The 19,000-nt window shown below is 49.6% G+C and overlaps 1 protein-coding gene across 1 annotated transcript; it reads right to left on the bottom strand.

The window, feature by feature from the left end:
- Positions 1-16,133: 16,133 nt before the first annotated feature.
- Positions 16,134-17,622, bottom strand: LOC129716274 (zinc finger protein 239-like). Its single transcript, XM_055666147.1, has one exon. It carries the CDS (start codon positions 17,580-17,582, stop codon positions 16,683-16,685), a length of 900 nt encoding a protein of 299 aa, XP_055522122.1. The 5' UTR covers positions 17,583-17,622; the 3' UTR covers positions 16,134-16,682.
- Positions 17,623-19,000: the final 1,378 nt, after the last annotated feature.

Here is a 19,000-nt window from a genome sequence, read left to right as displayed (position 1 = left end):
AAAGAAGATATGAGGTTGCTTTGGCAAGTAAGGTGACAGTAAATCCAAAGGGTTTCTACAGCTATATTAATAGCAAAAGGATAACGAGGGATAAAATTGGTCCATTGGAGAGTCAGAGCGGACAGCTATCTGCAGAGCCAAAAGAGATGGGGGAGATATTGAACAGTTTCTTTTCTTCGGTATTCACCAAGGAGAAGGATATTGAATTATGTGAGGTGAGGGAAACAAGTAGAGTAGCTATGGAAACTATGAGATTCAAAGAAGAGGAAGTACTGACACTTTTGAAAAATATAAAAGTGGATAAGTCTCCATGCCCGGACAGGATGTTCCCTAGGACATTGAGGGAAGTTAGTGTAGAAATAGCAGGGGCTATGACAGAAATATTTCTAATGTCATTAGAAACGGGAATAGTGCTGGAGGATTGGCGTACTACGCATGTTGTTCCATTGTTTAAAAAGGGTTCTAAGAGTAAACCTAGCAATTATAGACCTGTTAGTTTGACTTCAGTGGTGGGCAAATTAATGGAAAGGATACTTAGAGATAATATATATAAGCATCTGGATAAACAGGGTCTGATTAGGAACAGTCAACATGGATTTGTGCCTGGAAGGTCATGTTTGACTAATCTTCTTGAATTTTTTGAAGAGGTTACTAGGGAAATTGATGAGGGTAAAGCAGTGGATGTTGTCTATATGGACTTTAGTAAGGCCTTTGACAAGGTTCCTCATGTAAGGTTGGTTAAGAAGGTTCAACTGTTGGGTATAAATGCAGGAATAGCAAGATGGATTCAACAGTGGCTGAATGGGAGAAGCCAGAGGGTAATGGTGGATGGTTGTTTGTCGGGTTGGAGGCAGGTGACTAGTGGGGTGCCAGGGATCTGTATTGGGTCCTTTGTTGTTTGTCATGTACATCAATGATCTGGATGAAGATGTGGTAAATTGGATTAGTAAGTATGCAGATGAAACCAAGATAGGGGGTGTTCAGATTCAGATTCAATTTTAATTGTCATTGTCAGTGTACAGTACAGAGACAACGAAATGCATTTAAAGACAACGAAATGCATTTAGACAACGAAATGCATTTAGACAATGTGTTGTGGATAAGGAAGAGGATTTCCAAAGTCTACAGAGTGATTTAGGCCATTTGGAAAAATGGGCTGAAAGATGGCAGATGGAGTTTAATGCTGATAAATGTGAGGTGCTACTACTTTGCAGGACAAATCAAAATAGGACGTACATGGTAAATGGTAGGGAAATGAAGAATACAGTTGAACAGAGGGATCTGGGAATAACCGTGCATAGTTCCTTGAAGGTGGAATCTCATATAGATAGGGTGGTAAAGAAAGCTTTTGGTATGCTAGCCTTTATAAATCAGAGCATTGAGTCTAGAAGCTGGGATGTAATGTTAAAATTGTACAAGGCATTGGTGAGACCAAATCTGGAGTATGGTGTACAATTTTGGTCGCCCAATTATAGGAAGGATGTCAACAAAATAGAGAGAGTACAGAGGAGATTTACTAGAATGTTGCCTGGGTTTCAACAACTAAGTTACAGAGATAGGTTGAATAAGTTAGGTCTTTATTCTCTGGAGCGCAGAAGGTTAAGGGGGGACTTGATAGATGTCTTTAAAATGATGAGAGGGATAGACAGAGTTGATGTGGACAAGCTTTTCCCTTTGAGAATAGGGAAGATTCAAACAAGAGGACATGACTTCAGAATTAAGGGACAGAAGTTTAGGGGTAACATGAGGGGGAACTTCTTTACTCAGAGAGTGGTAGCTGTGTGGAATGAGCTTCCAGTGGAAGTGGTGGAGACAGGTTCGTTGGTATAATTTAAAAATAAATTGGATAGGCATATGGATGAGAAGGGAATGGGGGGTTATGGTATGAGTGCAGGCAGGTGGGACTAAGGAAAAAAAGTTGTTTGGCACGGACTTGTAGGGCCGAGATGGCCTGTTTCCGTGCTGTAATTGTTATATGGTTATATTCTATGGCTAAATATAGCTAAAGAACTGGCCTCAACTACCTTCTGCGGCAGATAATTCCAGAGATTCACCACTTGCTGTGTGAAAAAAGTTTTCCTCATCTCGGTCCTAAAAGATTTCCCCCTTATCCTTAAACTATGACCCCTTATTCTGGACTTCCCCAACATCGGGAACAATCTTCCTGCATATAGCCTGTCCAACCCCTTAAGAATTTTGTAGGTTTCTATAAGATCCCTCCTCAATCTTCTAAATTCTAGCGAGTACAAACCGAGTCTATGCAGTCTTTCTTCATATGAAAGTCCTGACATCCCAGGAATCAGTCTGGTGAACCTTCTCTGTACTCCCTCTATGGCAATGATGTCTTTCCTCAGATTAGGAGACCAAAACTGTACGCAATACTCCAGGTGTGGTCTCACCAAGACTCTGTACAACTGCAGTAGAACCTCCCCGCTCCTATAACCATATAACCATATAACAATTACAGCAAGGAAACAGGCCATCTCGACCCTTCTAGTCCGTGCCGAACACATAATCTCCCCTAGTCCCATATACCTTCGCTCAGACCATAACCCTCCATTCCCTTCTCATCCATATGCCTATCCAATTTATTTTTAAATGATAAAAACGAACCTGCCTCCACCACGTTCACTGGAAGCTCATTCCACTCAGCCACCACTCTCTGAGTAAAGAAGTTCCCCCTCATGTTACCCCTAAACTTCAGTCCCTTAATTCTCATGTCATGTCCCCCTGTTTGAATCTTCCCTACTCTCAGTGGGAAAAGCTTTTCCACGTCAACTCTGTCTATCCCTCTCATCATTTTATAAACCTCTATCAAGTCCCCCCTTAACCTTCTGCGCTCCAAAGAATAAAGCCCTAACTTGTTCAACCTTTACCTTGACCATCTACTCAAATCCTTTTGCTATGTGCCAACATACCACTGTAACGACTGGTGTTATCTGCATACTAATGGCCACCATTCAGATAATGTATCTATTGTATTGTGTACTGTATCGACTCTATCTATACATCTGATGTATTGTATACAGTAACGAGTCTTTTAACCTACACTTGAATGCAATATTTATGCTTTAAATTGGATTAGCTATGAATAAGGTTAGGCTAAATTACATTCCACAGTAGAGCCAGGCACTGATCAACAGGTGCAGCACATGAATGATCTTAGTGTATTCATGTATGGAAATCAGATTATAATCAAACACTTGGCCCATGTTGACCAACCTGGATCTCACTGCACACATGGTACTACTGACCCTGACTCCAGTTGAATACCTTCTCTCATCCCTGACCCTGAGTCCAGCCTTACACCTGGCCCCCTATTCTACCCTGATCATAGCTGCTTACCTGCTTAGGTTCCCAGTGCTGAACACATTCCATTGCCCCAGCTTTGACTGCACACCTTGTACTATTCCAGACCTTGACTCTGGATGCAAACTTGGCCTTGCTCCTAGCCCCTCTGCACTGACAATATATCTGGCCCTCACATAACACCCTATATGTGACCCCCTGCACTTAACCTATTACGTTCAAGTCCACAGGTGCTTATCTAATGCAGTAATCTTTTATGGGGCACTGCTCCATCCATTGGCTTCCTTGTTATCTAACGTACTAGTTACTTTGTCAAAGAACACAATTTCTCATCCATGCACCCAGCTGTATAAGTATTCTGTTACCTTTTCCTTCATTTTCCTAACAAACTGTCCTGAAGTCCCCCTGGATATTCTGGATTAATAAATTAAGGTTTTGACAACTAATTACAAATCGGGCTAATTACAAGTCAATCACATTAGCCAACTCCGAAACACAAACCGCTGAGCATTGGGATTCAGACATCACGGGACAACTGGCCACAGTTCCCTGATCATATTTGGCAGTGCTCTCTGTCTGAACCAGGGGCCGCGGAGCATTTTTGAAAATGGGGGGGGGGCTGAGCGATCACTGATCATTGGTATTAGGGGGTACTCAGCGAAGAAGTGGAGTGACCAAGTAGGGGGACGGTGTGGGAGGGAGGTTCCCCCCTCCCCCTCTCACTGAAGGGACATTGAAATTTGATGTATTAAAATCAAGTTTTAACCATATAACCATAAAACAATTACAGCACGGAAACAGGCCATCTCGGCCCTACAAGTCCGTGCCAAACAACTTTTTTCCCCTTAGTCCCACCTGCCTGCACTCATACCATAACCCTCCATTCCCTTCTCATCCATATGCTTATCCAATTTATTTTTAAATGATACCAACGAACATGCCTCCACCACTTCCACTGGAAGCTCATTCCACACCACTACCACTCTCTGAGTAAAGAAGTTCCCCCTCATGTTACCCCTAAACTTCTGTCCCTTAATTCTGAAGTCATGTCCTCTTGTTTGAATCTTCCCTATTCTCAAAGGGAAAAGCTTGTCCACATCAACTCTGTCTATCCCTCTCATCATTTTAAAGACCTCTATCAAGTCCCCCCTTAACTTTCTGCGCTCCACAGAATAAAGACCTAACTTATTCAACCTATCTCTGTAACTTAGTTGTTGAAACCCAGGCAACATTCTAGTAAATCTCCTCTGTACTCTCTCTATTTTGTTGACATCCTTTTAGTGCATTGTAGAAGTCTGATTTCAATGTATTTTGGTTGAAGTATTTTTAAGAGGTAACATTTTAAGCGGTAACATTTTCCACACAAAAGGGTGTATGGAACGAGCTGCCAGAGGAGGTAGTTGAGCCAGGGACTATTCCAACATTTAAGAAACAGTTAGACTGAAACATGGATAGGACAGGTTTGGAGGGATATGGACTAAAAGCAGGTAGCGTAGCTGGGACATGTTGGCGGGTGTGGGAAAGTTGCACCGAAGGGCCGGTTTTAGAAACATAGACAATAGGTGCAGGAGTAGGCCATTCGGCCCTTCGAGCCTGCACTGCCATTCAATGTGATCATGGCTGATCATCCAACTCAGTATCCTGTACCTGCCTTCTCTCCATACCCCCTGGTCCCTTTAGCTACAAGGGCCACATCTAACTCCCTCTTAGATATAGCCAATGAACTGGCCTCAACTACCTTCTGTAGCAAAGAATTCCAGAGATTCACCACTCCTTGTGTGAAAAATGTTTTTCTCATCTCGGTCCTAAAAGATTTCCCCCTTATCCTTAAACTGTGACCCCTTGTTCTGGGGTACACTTTAACACCGTATCACTCTATGACTACATTAAACCTCCACCTTGCATGAATTCTTCAAAATCAAGTGATCAAGTTTTATTGCCATATACTCCAGCATAGAAACATAGGAAATAGGTGGAAAAATAGGCCATTCGGCCCTTCGAGCTAGCACTGCCATTCAATATTGCTGAGAAGCTGCTGGAATTGGGGCTCAATACCCCCGTGTGTGCCAAGCCTCAGGTAGTCAAGATGGGAGGAAATACATCGAACACCCTCACCCTGAACCCAGGATCCCCCCAGGGTTGCGTCCTCAGCCCCCTACTGTACTCCCTGTACACACATGACTGTGTGGCTAGGTTCAGCTCCAACTCTATAATCAAGTTTGCTGATGACACTGTGGTGTTGGGCCTGATCTCCGATAACGATGAGAAGGCCTACCGGGAGGAATTGGCTGATCTGGCACTCTGGTGTCAGGACAACAGCCTCCTCTTGAACATCAAAAAAACTAAGGAACTGATCGTGGAATTTAGGAAAGCACAACATCCGAGGACGTACACTCCATTGAGGATAAATGGGGATACTGTGGATAGGGTGAACTGTTTTAAATACCTTGGAGTCCACATCACAGAGGACCTGACTAGCAAAAGTAATGCTGTGGTTATTATGGGAGATTTCAACATGCAGGTAGACTGGGAAAATCAGGTTGGTACTGGACCCCAAGAAAGGGACTTTGTAGAGTGCCTTTGTGATGGATTCTTTGAACAGCTTGTATTGGAGCCTACCAGGGAGAAGGCAATTCTGGATTTAGTATCATGCAATGAACCGGATTTGATAATAGACCTGAAGGTTAATGAGCCATTAGGAGGTAGTGACCATGAAATGGACAGGTTTCATCTCCAATTGGAGAGGGAGAAGAGTAGAGAAGGTGCAGGATCAGTTCATTACTAGGAGGAAGAAAGATTCCAAGGGGAGAAAGAGATGACCGTGGCTGACAAGGGACGTCAGGGACAGTATAAATATTAAAGTACTGTAATGAATGCGCGAAGTATAAGGAATAAAGTGGACGAGCTTGAGGCTCAGTTAGAAATTGGCAAGTATGATCTTGTGGGAATTACTGAGACATGGCTGCAAGAGGGCCAGGGTTGGGAATCTGAATATTCAAGGGTATATGTCCTATAGAAAAGACAGACAGGTGGGCAGAGGGGATGGGGTTACCCTGTTGGTGAGAAATGAAATTTAGTCCCTTGCGATGTGTGAAATAGAGTCAGGAGATGTGGAGTCAGTATGGATAGAACTAAGAAATTGCAAGGGTAAAAAGACCCTAATGGGAATAATCTACAGGCCCCCAAACTGTAGCCTGGACAGAGGGCGCGTTGAATCAAGAGTTAAAATTGGTATGTAGTAAAAGTAATGCTGTGGTTGTTATGGGAGATTTCAACATGCAGGTAGACTGGGAAAATCAGGTTGGTACTGGACCCCAAGAAAGGGACTTTGTAGAGTGCCTTTGTGAGTGCAGCTTATATTGGAGCCTACCAGGGAGAAGGCAATTCTGGATTTAGTGTTGTGTAATGAACCGGATTTGATAAAGGACCTCAAGGTTAATGAGCCATTAGGAGGCAGTGACCATGACATGGTCAGGTTTAATCTACACTTGGAGAGGTTTTCCCCTCTATCCTTAAGCTGTGACCCCTTGTCCTGGACTTCCCCAACATCGGGAACAATCTTCTTGCATCTAGCCTGTCCAACCCCTTAAGAATTCTGTAAGTTTCTATAAGATCCCCCCTCAATCTCCTAAATTCTAGCGAGTACAAGCCGAGTCTATCCAGTCTTTCTTCATATGAAAGTCCTGACATCCCAGGAATCAGTCTGGTGAACCTTCTCTGCACTCCCTCTATGGCAATAATGTCCTTCCTCAGATTTGGAGACAAAAACTGTAAAGGAAACTAGACATTGTCCATAGTCCTTTAGCTAGATCTTTATTTAAACACTAATAACACACGTTCCAGTACTAACCACATCTGGTCTACATACGTACTGGAACCCAACAGGGAGGGAACATGCAGGGACTACAGTTATACTATAGAATGTGGGAGGGACAATATGCTAATGAGGTAGTTACATATATGGTTGCATGCATAACCATCTACATCCCTTCCCTTAAGATAAATAGCAGCAGCAGGCAATTATACAGACCTGCATATAATAACAATAGTAGTCAGAGATCATCTCAAACTAAGCATAATCACCATACCGATCAGGAGCCCGCACAACTCTGCCAGAGCGGGTCCGTACACCACCCTCACTCCCCTCTCCCAAAGGCAAAGGCAGCGAAGATCGGGGGGGACGGAATAGGCAGCAATGCAGGTCGGGGACTAGAGACCGGCGAGGCCAAAACCGAACTAGAAGGGGAGGACGAAGAAGAAGAACCGACAGGAGAGGACCGTGGGGAAAGAACAGGAGAGCCGAAATCAGGTTTCACAGGAGCAGGTTGGGTAGGCGCAGGAATGACAGCAGGGGCACATGGGATAGCCCGAGGAGGAGGAACAGGTAAAGGAGTGGATGTGTACGGGAAAGAAACCGGTGGAGGAGGCTCACGGACAGCACGCAAATGCTGGCGACTGCGACGATATACAGTACCCTCGTAATCCACCAAATAGGAGCGAGGGGAGTCAGCCAACCCTACAACAGTAGCAAGTTTGGAAAAACCAGTAGGAGTCTGCATGCGAACCACCTGGCCCGCGGAGAGGGGAGGTAGAGGACGACAAGACTTGTCATGAGACCGACGCTGGATCTCATGGCGATGAGAGATGCGGCGGTGGACCGCGTCAGGGGAACGAACCACAGGAGTCAGGGATTGTTGAGAAATGGGCATAGGAGGACGGAGGACGCGAGACATGAGCCGTTGTGCAGGAGAACCTAAAACTCCATCGCGAGAAACATTACGTAAATTCAAAAGCCCTTGGTAGAAATCACAATTAGACAAGCGAGACTGTTCCAACAAAGTCTTAGCACTGCGCACAGCACGTTCTGCCAGCCCGTTGCTCTGAGGGAATTCCGGGCTGCTAGTGTAATGGGCAAAGTTCCACTTAGTCGCAAAGGCAGCAAACTCAGCACTAGTGAACTGCCGGCCGTTGTCAGTTTGTAGCTTCACTGGAGATCCAAACGTGGCAAAGTGACGGCGCAGCTTACTGATGACCATCTCCGTAGTCTTGGCAGGGTCGGGCTTCAGACCCCGAGAGGTGAAAATGTGACCGACGTAAGAGACCTCAGACAGACGGAACCGGCACTTGGAGGGATTCAGCTTGAGGTTTATCTGACGAGCACGGTCGAGTACCCGGCGGAGATTACGGTCATGCTCCTCGACATCCAGGCCGTACACAAGGATGTCATCTACAATGATGGCACATGGGAGCCCGGCAAACAACTGCTCCATGGAGCGCTGGAAGACTTCGCTGGAGGAGCTAATCCCGAAAGGCATTCTGAGGAACTTGTACCTCCCAAAAGGCGTGGCGAAAGTGGTGAGGTCGGACGACTTGCTGTGCAGAGGAATCTGCCAGAAGGAGCTTCTGGCGTCAAGAACAGAAAACACGGTGGCCTGGCCCACCTGGGCAGCTACATCCTCGACAGTCTGCATAGGGTAGTGTGGTCTCTTGATGGCAGTATTCAGATCCTTCGGGTTGATGCAGACCCGAATCTCATTCTTGCCCTTCTTCATGGTTGCGACCATGGTGGACACCCAACTGGTGGGCTCGCTGACAGCTTCCAGGACCCCCAGGTTCACCATCTTGTCTAGCATAGCTTTAACCTTGTCCTTCATTGCAAACGAAACCCTATGAGACGGACGGCACACTGGGGTGACAGATGAGTCAATGGCAATTTTGTATACGAGAGGCAGCTTCCCCAGCTTGTCATCGAAAAGATCAGGGTATTCGGACACGGGGTCTAACTTCACCCGCACCTCATGGGCAGTACTGTCAAACGCAACCAGGCTCAGATCCTGGCAAGCCTGATTACTTAGCAGAGGCACACAATCACAGTCCAAAACAAAAAACGATAAATCACGAGATGTCTTTTGCAGCTTGCAGTGGAAAGTTACCCTCCCCACAGGAGTCAGCTCCTCCCCACCGTAGGCTCTCAGCACCGATCGATCAGCAGACAGTTGCTCATTATTCCTTATCTTGTGGAAGAGCTTTGTTGAAATAACAGAAACTTTGGCTCCAGTATCCAATTTCGCTGTGAAGGTCTTGTTATTGACAGTGACTAGCACCAATGGATCGGGGAGGCGAGTCTGGTTGTGCAGCAGAGCGTAAACACTAGCATCCCCCATCGAAATACTGGAGTCAGACTTGAGGGCGGAATCCTCTTCGAGCTGAGAATCAAGGACATTGTCGATCCTTTGGAGATTGTTGAGCACCTGGCGAGGTGGCTGAGCCACGTTCCCACGGGAACGGCAAACGGACGCGAAATGGTTAAGCTTTCTGCAGTAGTTACAGGCTTTTCCGATAGCAGGACAAGCAGCCTGTGGCAAGTGACCATATCCACAATTAGGACACTTTCTGGCACCCTGGGGGCGGGGGACAAACTGTGGGCGAAACTGAGGTCTGGAATTGCTAGGTGCCCTTCGTGGCACGGACAGAGTAGCCACAGCGACGGTGCAGTTCCCAGAACCTCTCTCTCCACTGGCCGGAGCAACGACCTCAGCTAGCCTGCAGGCATGCACAGCTTCATTTAACGTGAGGTCAGGTTTCCGCATTAAATCAGTTCGCAGCTTTTGATCAAGCATTCCATTAACTAGAATGTCCCGCGTGAGCTCGTCACGTAACTCACCAAAACGACATCGCTGCGACAGGTGGCGGAGGTCAGCAATAAAACATTCCACCGGCTCCCCAGGCTGCTGCCTGCGGGAGAACAAACGTGTTCGTTCCAAGATACGATTTGAAGGCAGGTCACAGATTTCAGTGAATTTTCTCAGGAGACAGATTGGGTCGTCAGGAGACTCCGCTTGATCGACAACCTGGCCAGCCACGTCCAGGACTGCTGGACGGTAGTCAAAGTGCCGAGCCCTCCTCATGGCATCCGGACCAGCGAGATTCAGCAGCAAAGATGCTCTGAGAGCAGGAGAGTCATTGTGGTGTGCGATGTTCACATAATGGTTGTAGTCCATTACAAACGTCTCCCATCGCTCCGCGATGTCAGCATCAAAAACTAACGGGGAAGGCTTGCGACACGACGAAGCCATCCTTGCACACACTTACAAGACAAATGAATTTTAAAAAAAACCGATAAACAGAGGCGCAGATTTACACTGGCTGACACCATGTAAAGGAAACTAGACGTTGTCCATAGTCCTTTAGCTAGATCTTTATTTAAACACTAATAACACACGTTCCAGTACTAACCACATCTGGTCTACACACGTACTGGAACCTAACAGGGAGGGAACATGCAGAGACTACAGTTATACTATAGAATGTGGGAGGGACAATATGCTAATGAGGTAGTTACATATATGGTTGCATGCATAACCATCTACAAAAAACTGTACGCAATACTCCAGGTGTGGGCTCACCAAGGCCCTGTACAACTGCAGTAGAACCTCCCTGCTCCTATACTCAAACCCTTTGGCTATGAATGCTAACATACCATTCGCTTTCTTCACTGCCTGCTGCACCTGCATGCCTACTTTCAATGACTGGTGTACCATGACACCCAGGTCTCGTTGCATCTCCCCTTTTCCTAGTCGGCCACCATTTAGATAATAGTCTACTTTCCTGTTTTTGCCACCAAAGTGGACAACCTCACATTTATCCACATTATACTGCATCTGCCATGCATTTGCCCACTCACCCATCCTATCCAAGTCACCTTGCAGCCTCCTAGCATCTTCCTCACAGCTAACATTTCCCCCAGCTTCGTGTCATCCGCAAACTTGGAGATGTTGCATTCAATTCCCTCGTTCAAATAATTAATATATATTGTAAATAGCTGGGGTCACAGCACTGAGTCTTGTGGTACCAACAGTTGTTGGATAGACTGATGGGAATGAAGGCTGATAAATCCCCAGGGCCTGATGGTCTGCATCCCAGGATACTTAAGGAAGTGGCTCTAGAAATCGTGGATGCATTGGTGATAATTTTCCAATGTTCAATAGCCTCAGGATCAGTTCCTGTGGATTGGAGGGTAGCTAATGTTATCCCACTTTTTCAGAAAGGCGGGAGAGAGAAAACAGGTAATTATAGACCAGTTAGCCTGACATCGGTGGTGGGAAAGATGCTGGAGTCAATTATAAAAGATGAAATACCCGAACATTTGGATAGCAGTAACAGGGTCGGTCCGAGTCAGCATGGATTTACGAAGGGGAAATCATGCTTGACTAATCTTCTGGAATTTTTCGAAGATGTAACTAGGAAAATGGACAAGGGAGAGCCAGTGGATGTAGTGTATCTGGACTTTCAGAAAGCATTTGATAAGGTCCCACATAGGAGATTAGTGGATAAAATTAGGGCACATGGTATTGGGGGTAGAGTGCTGACATGGATAGAAAAGTGGTTGGCAGACAGGAAACAAAGAGTAGGGATTAACGGGTCCCTTTCAGAATGGCAGGCAGTGACTAGTGGGGTACCGCAAGGCTCAGTGCTGGGACCGCAGCTATTTACAATATACATCAATGATTTGGATGAAGGGATTCAAAGTAACATTAACAAATTTGCAGATGACACAAAGCTGGGTGGCAGTGTGAACTGTGAGGAGGATGCTATGAGAATGCAGGGTGACTTGGGCAGTTGGGGGAGTGGGCCGATGCATGGCAGATGAAGTTTAATGTGAAAAAACAGGAAGGCAGATTACTATCTAAATGGCGTCAAGTTGGGAAAAGGGGAAGTACCGGTGGGCGGCGCGACTCACGTCGCAGCGGCCTCTGCAGTCCGTCTGTCTTTTTGTTATTTTTTGTCCCGTTTTAATGTAGTTTTTTTTTTTTTGTGATGTGGTGTGTGTGTGGGGGGGGGGGGGGGGGGTTGGGGGGGGGGGGGGGGGGGGGACTTTAAAATTTTTCCCCTGCACGGAGAACCCGACCTTTCCCTGTCGGGTCTCCGTTGTCGTTGGGGCTGAGCAACGTGGAGCGGCCTTCAGCAGGAACGTCCTGGGGCTCCAGTCACGGAGCTGCGGACCTACTCACCAGCACGGAGCTGGCCGAGTCCGGAGCGGGAGGAGCGGTGGTGGCGCGCTGCTGCGACCCGACCCTCGGAGATTCGGAGGCTCCAACCGCAGGTCTGGTGGACAGTGACACCGGGAGCCCGCGGGTCCCTGCTGGGAGACCGCTTTTCGGGGCTTTTGCAACGACGACTTCTCCCGCCCGAGTAGCGGGGTCGAGGATGACCTGGAGCGGGGCCTTACATCATCGCCCAGCGTGGCTTCAACGGCTGCGGGTCTTTGTCAGTGCCGCCCGGGGCTCCAACAACACGAACCGGAGCACGGCCTTGCATCACCCGGCGTGGCGTTAATGGCCGCGGGACAATTGTTATCGCCCGCCAGGGGCTCGGGCTCTGAATTTGACTCTGACATCGGGGGGAGAGATACGTTTTTTTTTGCCTTCCATCACAGCGAGGAGGAGATGCGCTGTGATGGATGTCTGTGTAAATTGTGTTGTGTCTTGGGTCTTTTTTTTCCTGTATGTATGACTGTAGAAACAACATTTCACTTGAGCCTCTATGAGGTTCAAGTGACAAATAAATTTATTGTATTATATTGTATTGTACAACGGGATATGTGGGTCCTTGTTCATCCGTCTATGAAAGTAAGCATGCAGGTATAGCAGGCAGTGAAGAAAGCGAATGGCATGTTGGCCTTTATAACAAGAGTCGCATATAGGAGAAAAGAGGTCCTTCTGTAGTTGTACAGAGCCCTAGTGAGACCACACCTGGAGTATTGTGTACAGTTTTGGTCCCCTAATTTGAGGAAGGACATTCTTGCGATTGAGGGAGTGCAGCGTATGTTTACAAGGTTAATTCCCGGGATGGAGGGAAACATGTTCCCGATGTTGGGGGAGTCCAGAACCAGGGGCCACAGTTTGAGAATAAGGAGTAAGCCATTCAGAACGGAGATGAGGAAACATTTTTTTGGACAGAGAGTTGCGAGTGTGGAATTCTCTGCCTCAGTGGGCGGTGGATGCCGGTTATCTGGATGCTTTCAAGAGAGAACTATATAGGGCTCTTAAAGATAGCGGAGTCAGGGGATATGGGGAGAAGGCAGGAACGGGGTACTGATTGGGGATGATCAGCCATGATCTCAATGAATGGCGGTGCTGGCTTGAAGGGCCGAATGGCCTCCTCCTGCACCTATTGTCTATTGACTTAGACATCACACACTGCCGCACTGGTGAGTAAGGCAAGGCAGCGCATTTACCACCTCAGGCAGCTGAGGAAATTCAGAGTCTCTCTGAGGATCCCTCAGTGCTTCTACTCAGCGGCTGTAGGAAGCACCTTGCCCGGCAACATCACAATCTGGTTTGGGAACTGCTCTGCGGAGGACAAGAAGGCTCTGCAGAGAGTAGTGCGTTTGGCCAAACGCACTATGGGAACTACACTCGCCCCCCTGCAGGAACTATACATCAAAAGGTGCAGATCCAGAGCCAGCAACATTATGGGGGACCCCTTCCACCCCAGCAACAGACTGTTCCAGCTGCTACGGTCAGGCAAACGCCTCCGCTGTCATGCTGTGAAAACAGAGAGGATGAGACGGAGTTTCTTCCCAGAGGCCATTAGGTCTGTAAACTCTTATCTCACCAGGGACTAACGTACCGTACCAATTCTGTTTTGTAGTTGCTTTTGTTCTACAATTTTGCACAATCCGCAGGCAGTGGCGCAACACTTCCGATGGCCCGGGACTCTTGCACTGAGGCTGCTCCATGGCTGGAGCTGCAGCGAGCGACTCGCCAGCCCGGCAAACACTCGCCAGCTCCAGCTCCCCATCCGCCCCGACACTTCTTCTACTTTCATCCCTCCCTCCCTCCGCCCCGCTCTCCAACACCCCCCATGAGTTGATATTAGTTTTGAAATTCTCGTTGATCACAGAATGTCTCACGACAGAGCGTGAGAAATGTTGTGATCAGCGTGAGAATTGGGCGAAATGCGTGAGAGTTGGCAGCTCTGTATCTTTGAAGTACAGCGGAGGTGTACGACTGCCCGACGGCTACAGATATGAATGGAGACGAGAATAATTTCTTATCATTTCTGGCATTTTCTTTCATTATAGCACAATATGAATTCTGAAGAATTCCGAAGAACACAGCGAGGTCAGGAAAAACTTGCTTTAATTAACAATTGTTACGTAAGGCACAAATGCGTCAAGACTTTATTTAAAAAAACACTTTAAAATGCCTTTACCTTTGTCTGCTCCTCGACAGGGCCAAGGAGGGCTTATATTAGGAACATTTCTCTATCCGTTTCCCACCACAGATGGCTGACCTACTGAGTTCTACCGGCACTTTGGAGGGGAATGGACGGGCGATGTGTCGGGTCTGGACTCTGCTCTTCCTCCAGTTTGCGTGTCACCTCACTCTGGCAATGGAGGAGGCCCAGGACAGAAAGATCAGTGTGGGAGTGGGAAGGGGAGTTAAAATGGTTGGCAACCGGGAGATCCAGCAGGCCTTGGCGGAACGAGCGCAAGTGTAGGGTGAAATGCACGCCTAGTCTAGATACAGGGAGAGAGAGTGCGTGTGTGAGAGAGCAAGAGAGACAGGGAGTGACAGAGAGAGGGTGTGTGAGAGTGAGAGAGTGTGTGTGAGAGTGAGAGGGAGTGTGTGTGAGAGAGAGAGTGTGTGTGAGAGAGAGGGAGTGTGTGTGTGAGAGAGAGGGACAGTGTGTGTGTGTGAGTGAGTGTGTGTGTGAGAGAGAGAGTGTGTGAGAGTGAGAGAGAGTGTGTGTGAGAGTGAGACGGGGAGTGTGTGTGAGAGAGACAGTGTGTGAGAGTGAGAGAGAGTGTGTGTGAGAGTGAGACGGGGGAGTGTGTGTGTCAGAGAGAGAGGGAGTGCATGCGAGAAAGAGAACAAGATAGAGGGGGAGTGTGAGAGAAAGTGTGTGTGCATGAGAGAGAGGGAGTGTGTGAGAGAGAGGGAGAGTGTGTGTGAGGGAGAACAAGAGAGAGAGTGTGTGTGAGAGTGAGAGAGGGAGTGTGTGTGTCAGAGAGAGAGGGAGTGTGTGTGAGAGAGGGAGTGTGAGAGAGAGAGGGAGTGTCAGAGAGAAGGAGTGTATGAGAGAGGGAGTGCATGAGAGAAAGAGAACGAGAGAGAGGGAGTGAGAGAAAGTGTGTGTGCATGAGAGATAGGGAGTGCGAGTGAGAGAGAGAGAGTGTGTGTGTGAGTGAGAGCAAGGGAGAGTGTGTGTGTGTGTGAGAGAGGGACATGGAGATAGGGGGTGTGGGAGAGTGGTGAAGGGGACGTGTGTGGGGAGGGGGGGTTATTGCCTTTCTGCATGGGAGGGGCACTGGAGGCACTAAGGGTGTTGAGGTTGTGTGTGGGACCGACAGGGAGCAATTCCGAGGAAGTGTGTGAGAAAAGGGGGGGCCGGGAGGGTTGGGTGGAGAGTAATTCTGTCCCCCCAACACGATGTTTCCTGTCTCTAGATGTCCAAAGAATGTTAGTGGTTCAATAAGAGGGGAGAGTGTAAACTCCAGAGTGTGGAGAGAGAGAGCAATAGTCCCACAATAGGTGCAGGAGTAGGCCATATGACCCTTTGTGCCATCTGCCCCGCCATTCAATGTGATCATGGCTGCATCATCTCATCCTCTTCAGTTACACTGCCGTTCCTGCCTCAGCCTGAATCCATTCCCATGTAAATAGCCCTGACTTCGCTATCTTTAAGAGCACTATCTAGCTCTCTCTTGAAAGTATCCAGAGAACCGGCCTCCACCGCCCTCTGAGGCAGAGAATTCCAGACTCACCAGCTCTCTGTGAGAAAAAATGTTTCCTCGTCTCCGTTCTAAATGGCCATTCCTTCCAGCATTTTTGTGTTTATCTAAACAGCACCTATTCACCTGGTGGTGTGCCAGCAGGCTGGTGGATTGGGCAAAGGCGTTGCCACAGAGCGGGCAGGTGGAGGGGCGCTGGCCGGTGAGGACTCGCCAACCCGCTCATCGCTGTGGGTACGCCGGTGCTGCCACAGGCTGGACATGCGGGTGAAACCCTTGCTTCACTCAACGCACACAAAGGGTCTCTCTCTGGTGTGTATCCGCTGGTGCTCCCGCAGCCCCCGTGCTCTCTTGAAACGCTTGCCACAGTGGGAGCAGCTACTCGCCGGCGTGGGCACGCCTGTGCTGCCGCAACCCCCGCGAGCTGTCAAACTCCTCACCGCAGTATAGGCATGCGTAGGGCTGGCCACTGGTGTGCACACGCTGGTGAGACAGGGCGTGGGAGGCCATGGCAAAGCGCTATCCACACACCGGGCTGGGGAACGGATGGTCGCTGGCGTGCACCCGCCTGTGTTGCTTCAGGTGCGTTGACGACTTGAAGCCTTTGCCACAGTCGGAGCAGGTAAAGGGCCGCTCATTGCTGTGCACCCGCCGGTGCTGACATCTGGGCAAAGCTTTTGCCACAGGTGGAGCAGCCATGGGGCTTCTCACATGTGTGCACCCGCCGGTGCATCTTCAGGACCTGCGCCGTCTTGAAGCCTTTGCTGCAGTCGGAGCAGCCGAAGGGCCTCTTGCCGGAGGTGTAGGGGCGTTTGCCGGTGTGGGTGCAAGTGTAGGGGCGATCGCCGGTGTGGGTGTGCTGGTGGGACAGCAGGTGATTGGACTGGGTGAAGCCCTTGCCGCATTCACTACAGGTGTAGGGACGCTCGCCGGTGTGGGTGCGCTGGTGCACCAGCAGGTTGCTGGAGTGGGTGAAGCCCTTGCCGCACTGGGCGCAGGTGTAGGGGCGCTCGCCGGTGTGGGTGCGCTGGTGCTCCAGCAGGTTGCTGGAGCGGGTGAAGCCCTTGCCGCAGTCGCTGCAGGTGTAGGGCCGCTCCCCGGTGTGCATGCGCTTGTGCACCTTCAGGACCTTGGACGACTTGTAGCCTTTGCCGCAGTCGGAGCAGGTGAAGGGCCGCTCACTGCTGTGCACCCGCTGGTGCTCCCGCAGCCCCGACAACTGGGCAAAGCTCTTGCCGCAGGTGGAGCAGCCATAGGGCTTCTCGCCCGTGTGCACCCGCTGGTGGATCTTCAGGTGAGTCGCCGTCTTGAAGCTCTTGCCGCAGTCAGAGCAGGTGAAGGGCCTCTTCCCAGAGTGCACGCGGTTGTGCCGCAGCAGGCTATCGTAGCTGGTGAAGTTCTTGCCGCACTCCGAGCAGTCGAAGGGGCGTTCTCCCGTGTGCACCCGCCGGTGGGTCTCCAGCTGGCTCGGGCACTGCCAGGCCTTGCCACACACGTCGCACTCATAACGCTTCTCCTTGTTGTGCCCCGTCATGTGGTCCTCCACCGAAGCTCAGCCCGCAAGCCGAGCAGATGTGGGGATGGGGGCTCACTGGCACCCTGGCCGCCCTCAATGGCCGCTCACGTCCCCGTCTCTCCGTCCACAGCAACGGCTCCTAAACCCTGCAGGAGGGGAACACAGAGGGTCAACAAGCTGGCAAACAGGACATTACTACTGCGTGAACATTAACAGTCCTTGAGGGGGAGGGGAGGGCAGGGGGTGAGAGTGGGGGCAGGGGAATGGAGAGGAGGGAATGAGGGGGAGGGGGGCGATGGAGAGGAGGGGGTGGAGTGCGGATGAGGGGGAGATGCCCTGCGCCATGACGTACCCCGTCACACACATATGACTGACGCCTGACGTCACGGTGCGGACTGCCGGAACTGCCCTGCCGGCGTTTGTGGGGAACATGGACAGGTTACACCGCGGCCTCCTGCCACCATGTGCACGCTACAGTCGGAGGACCAGAGACGCTGCACCGCGGCCTCCCGCCGCATATGGCTGCGTGTGGGTGTGGTGGTGCCTAACGGCAACGGCTCGACTAGAGCCGTCTGTCTTTTATTTTTAATTTTTGTCTTGTTAAATGTATGTCTTGAGCTAGTTTTTATTATTTTTTTAGTTGTGTAATAGTGGGGGGTGGGAGAAACCGTTTGATCTCCTCCCTGTGCGGGGACCCGACTTTTTCCCTGTCGGATCTCCGGTGTCGTTGGGCCTAACATCGTGGAGCCGGTGGCGGCCTCCGGCCGGGACCAACCTGGGGCTTCAGTCGCGGAGCCTGCGGAACTGACATCGCGGAGCGGGAGGAGCTGTTGTAGTGCGCGGCTGCGACCCGACTTTGGAGCTTCGGAAGCTCCGGCCGCAGGCCCGGTGGACAGGAACATCGGAAGCTCCAGGTCCCTGGTGGGAGCCCGCTTTCTCAAGCTCCACAACGGCAACTTCTCCCGCTGGAATCGCCGGGATTAAAGGACACGGAGCCCGGGCCTAACATCACCCGGAGCGGCTTAAATGGCCCCAGTAGCCTCAATGTTGCAGTTGGACTGCTGGACCGCGGGATAATCAATCAATCAATCAATCAGTTTTATTCGTCACATTGCACATAAAGTGCAAGTGAAATGAATTTGTCAGCAGCGATACAATGATAAAGATCACACAATACACAATAAAAATTAAACACAAACATCCACCACAGCATTTATCACTGTGGTGGAAGGCACAGCAATTGGCCAGTCCTCCTCCATTTCCCCCCGTGGTCGGGACCAGAGACCAGAGTCAGTCCAGGATCGGCTCTTTCCCACCGGAGACCACAGCTTTAGGTTGGTGTAGGCCGCAGGCCGGCGGTCGAAGATTTAAAATTTGCGCCGCAGCCAGAAGCACCGCAGACCGCAGGGCCGGCGGTCAGAGCTCCCCTCTAGGGG

Source organism: Leucoraja erinacea, unplaced genomic scaffold, assembly GCF_028641065.1.
Source record: "Leucoraja erinacea ecotype New England unplaced genomic scaffold, Leri_hhj_1 Leri_199S, whole genome shotgun sequence".
Taxonomy (NCBI): domain Eukaryota; kingdom Metazoa; phylum Chordata; class Chondrichthyes; order Rajiformes; family Rajidae; genus Leucoraja; species Leucoraja erinaceus.
This window is presented reverse-complemented; position numbering and strand designations above follow the sequence as displayed.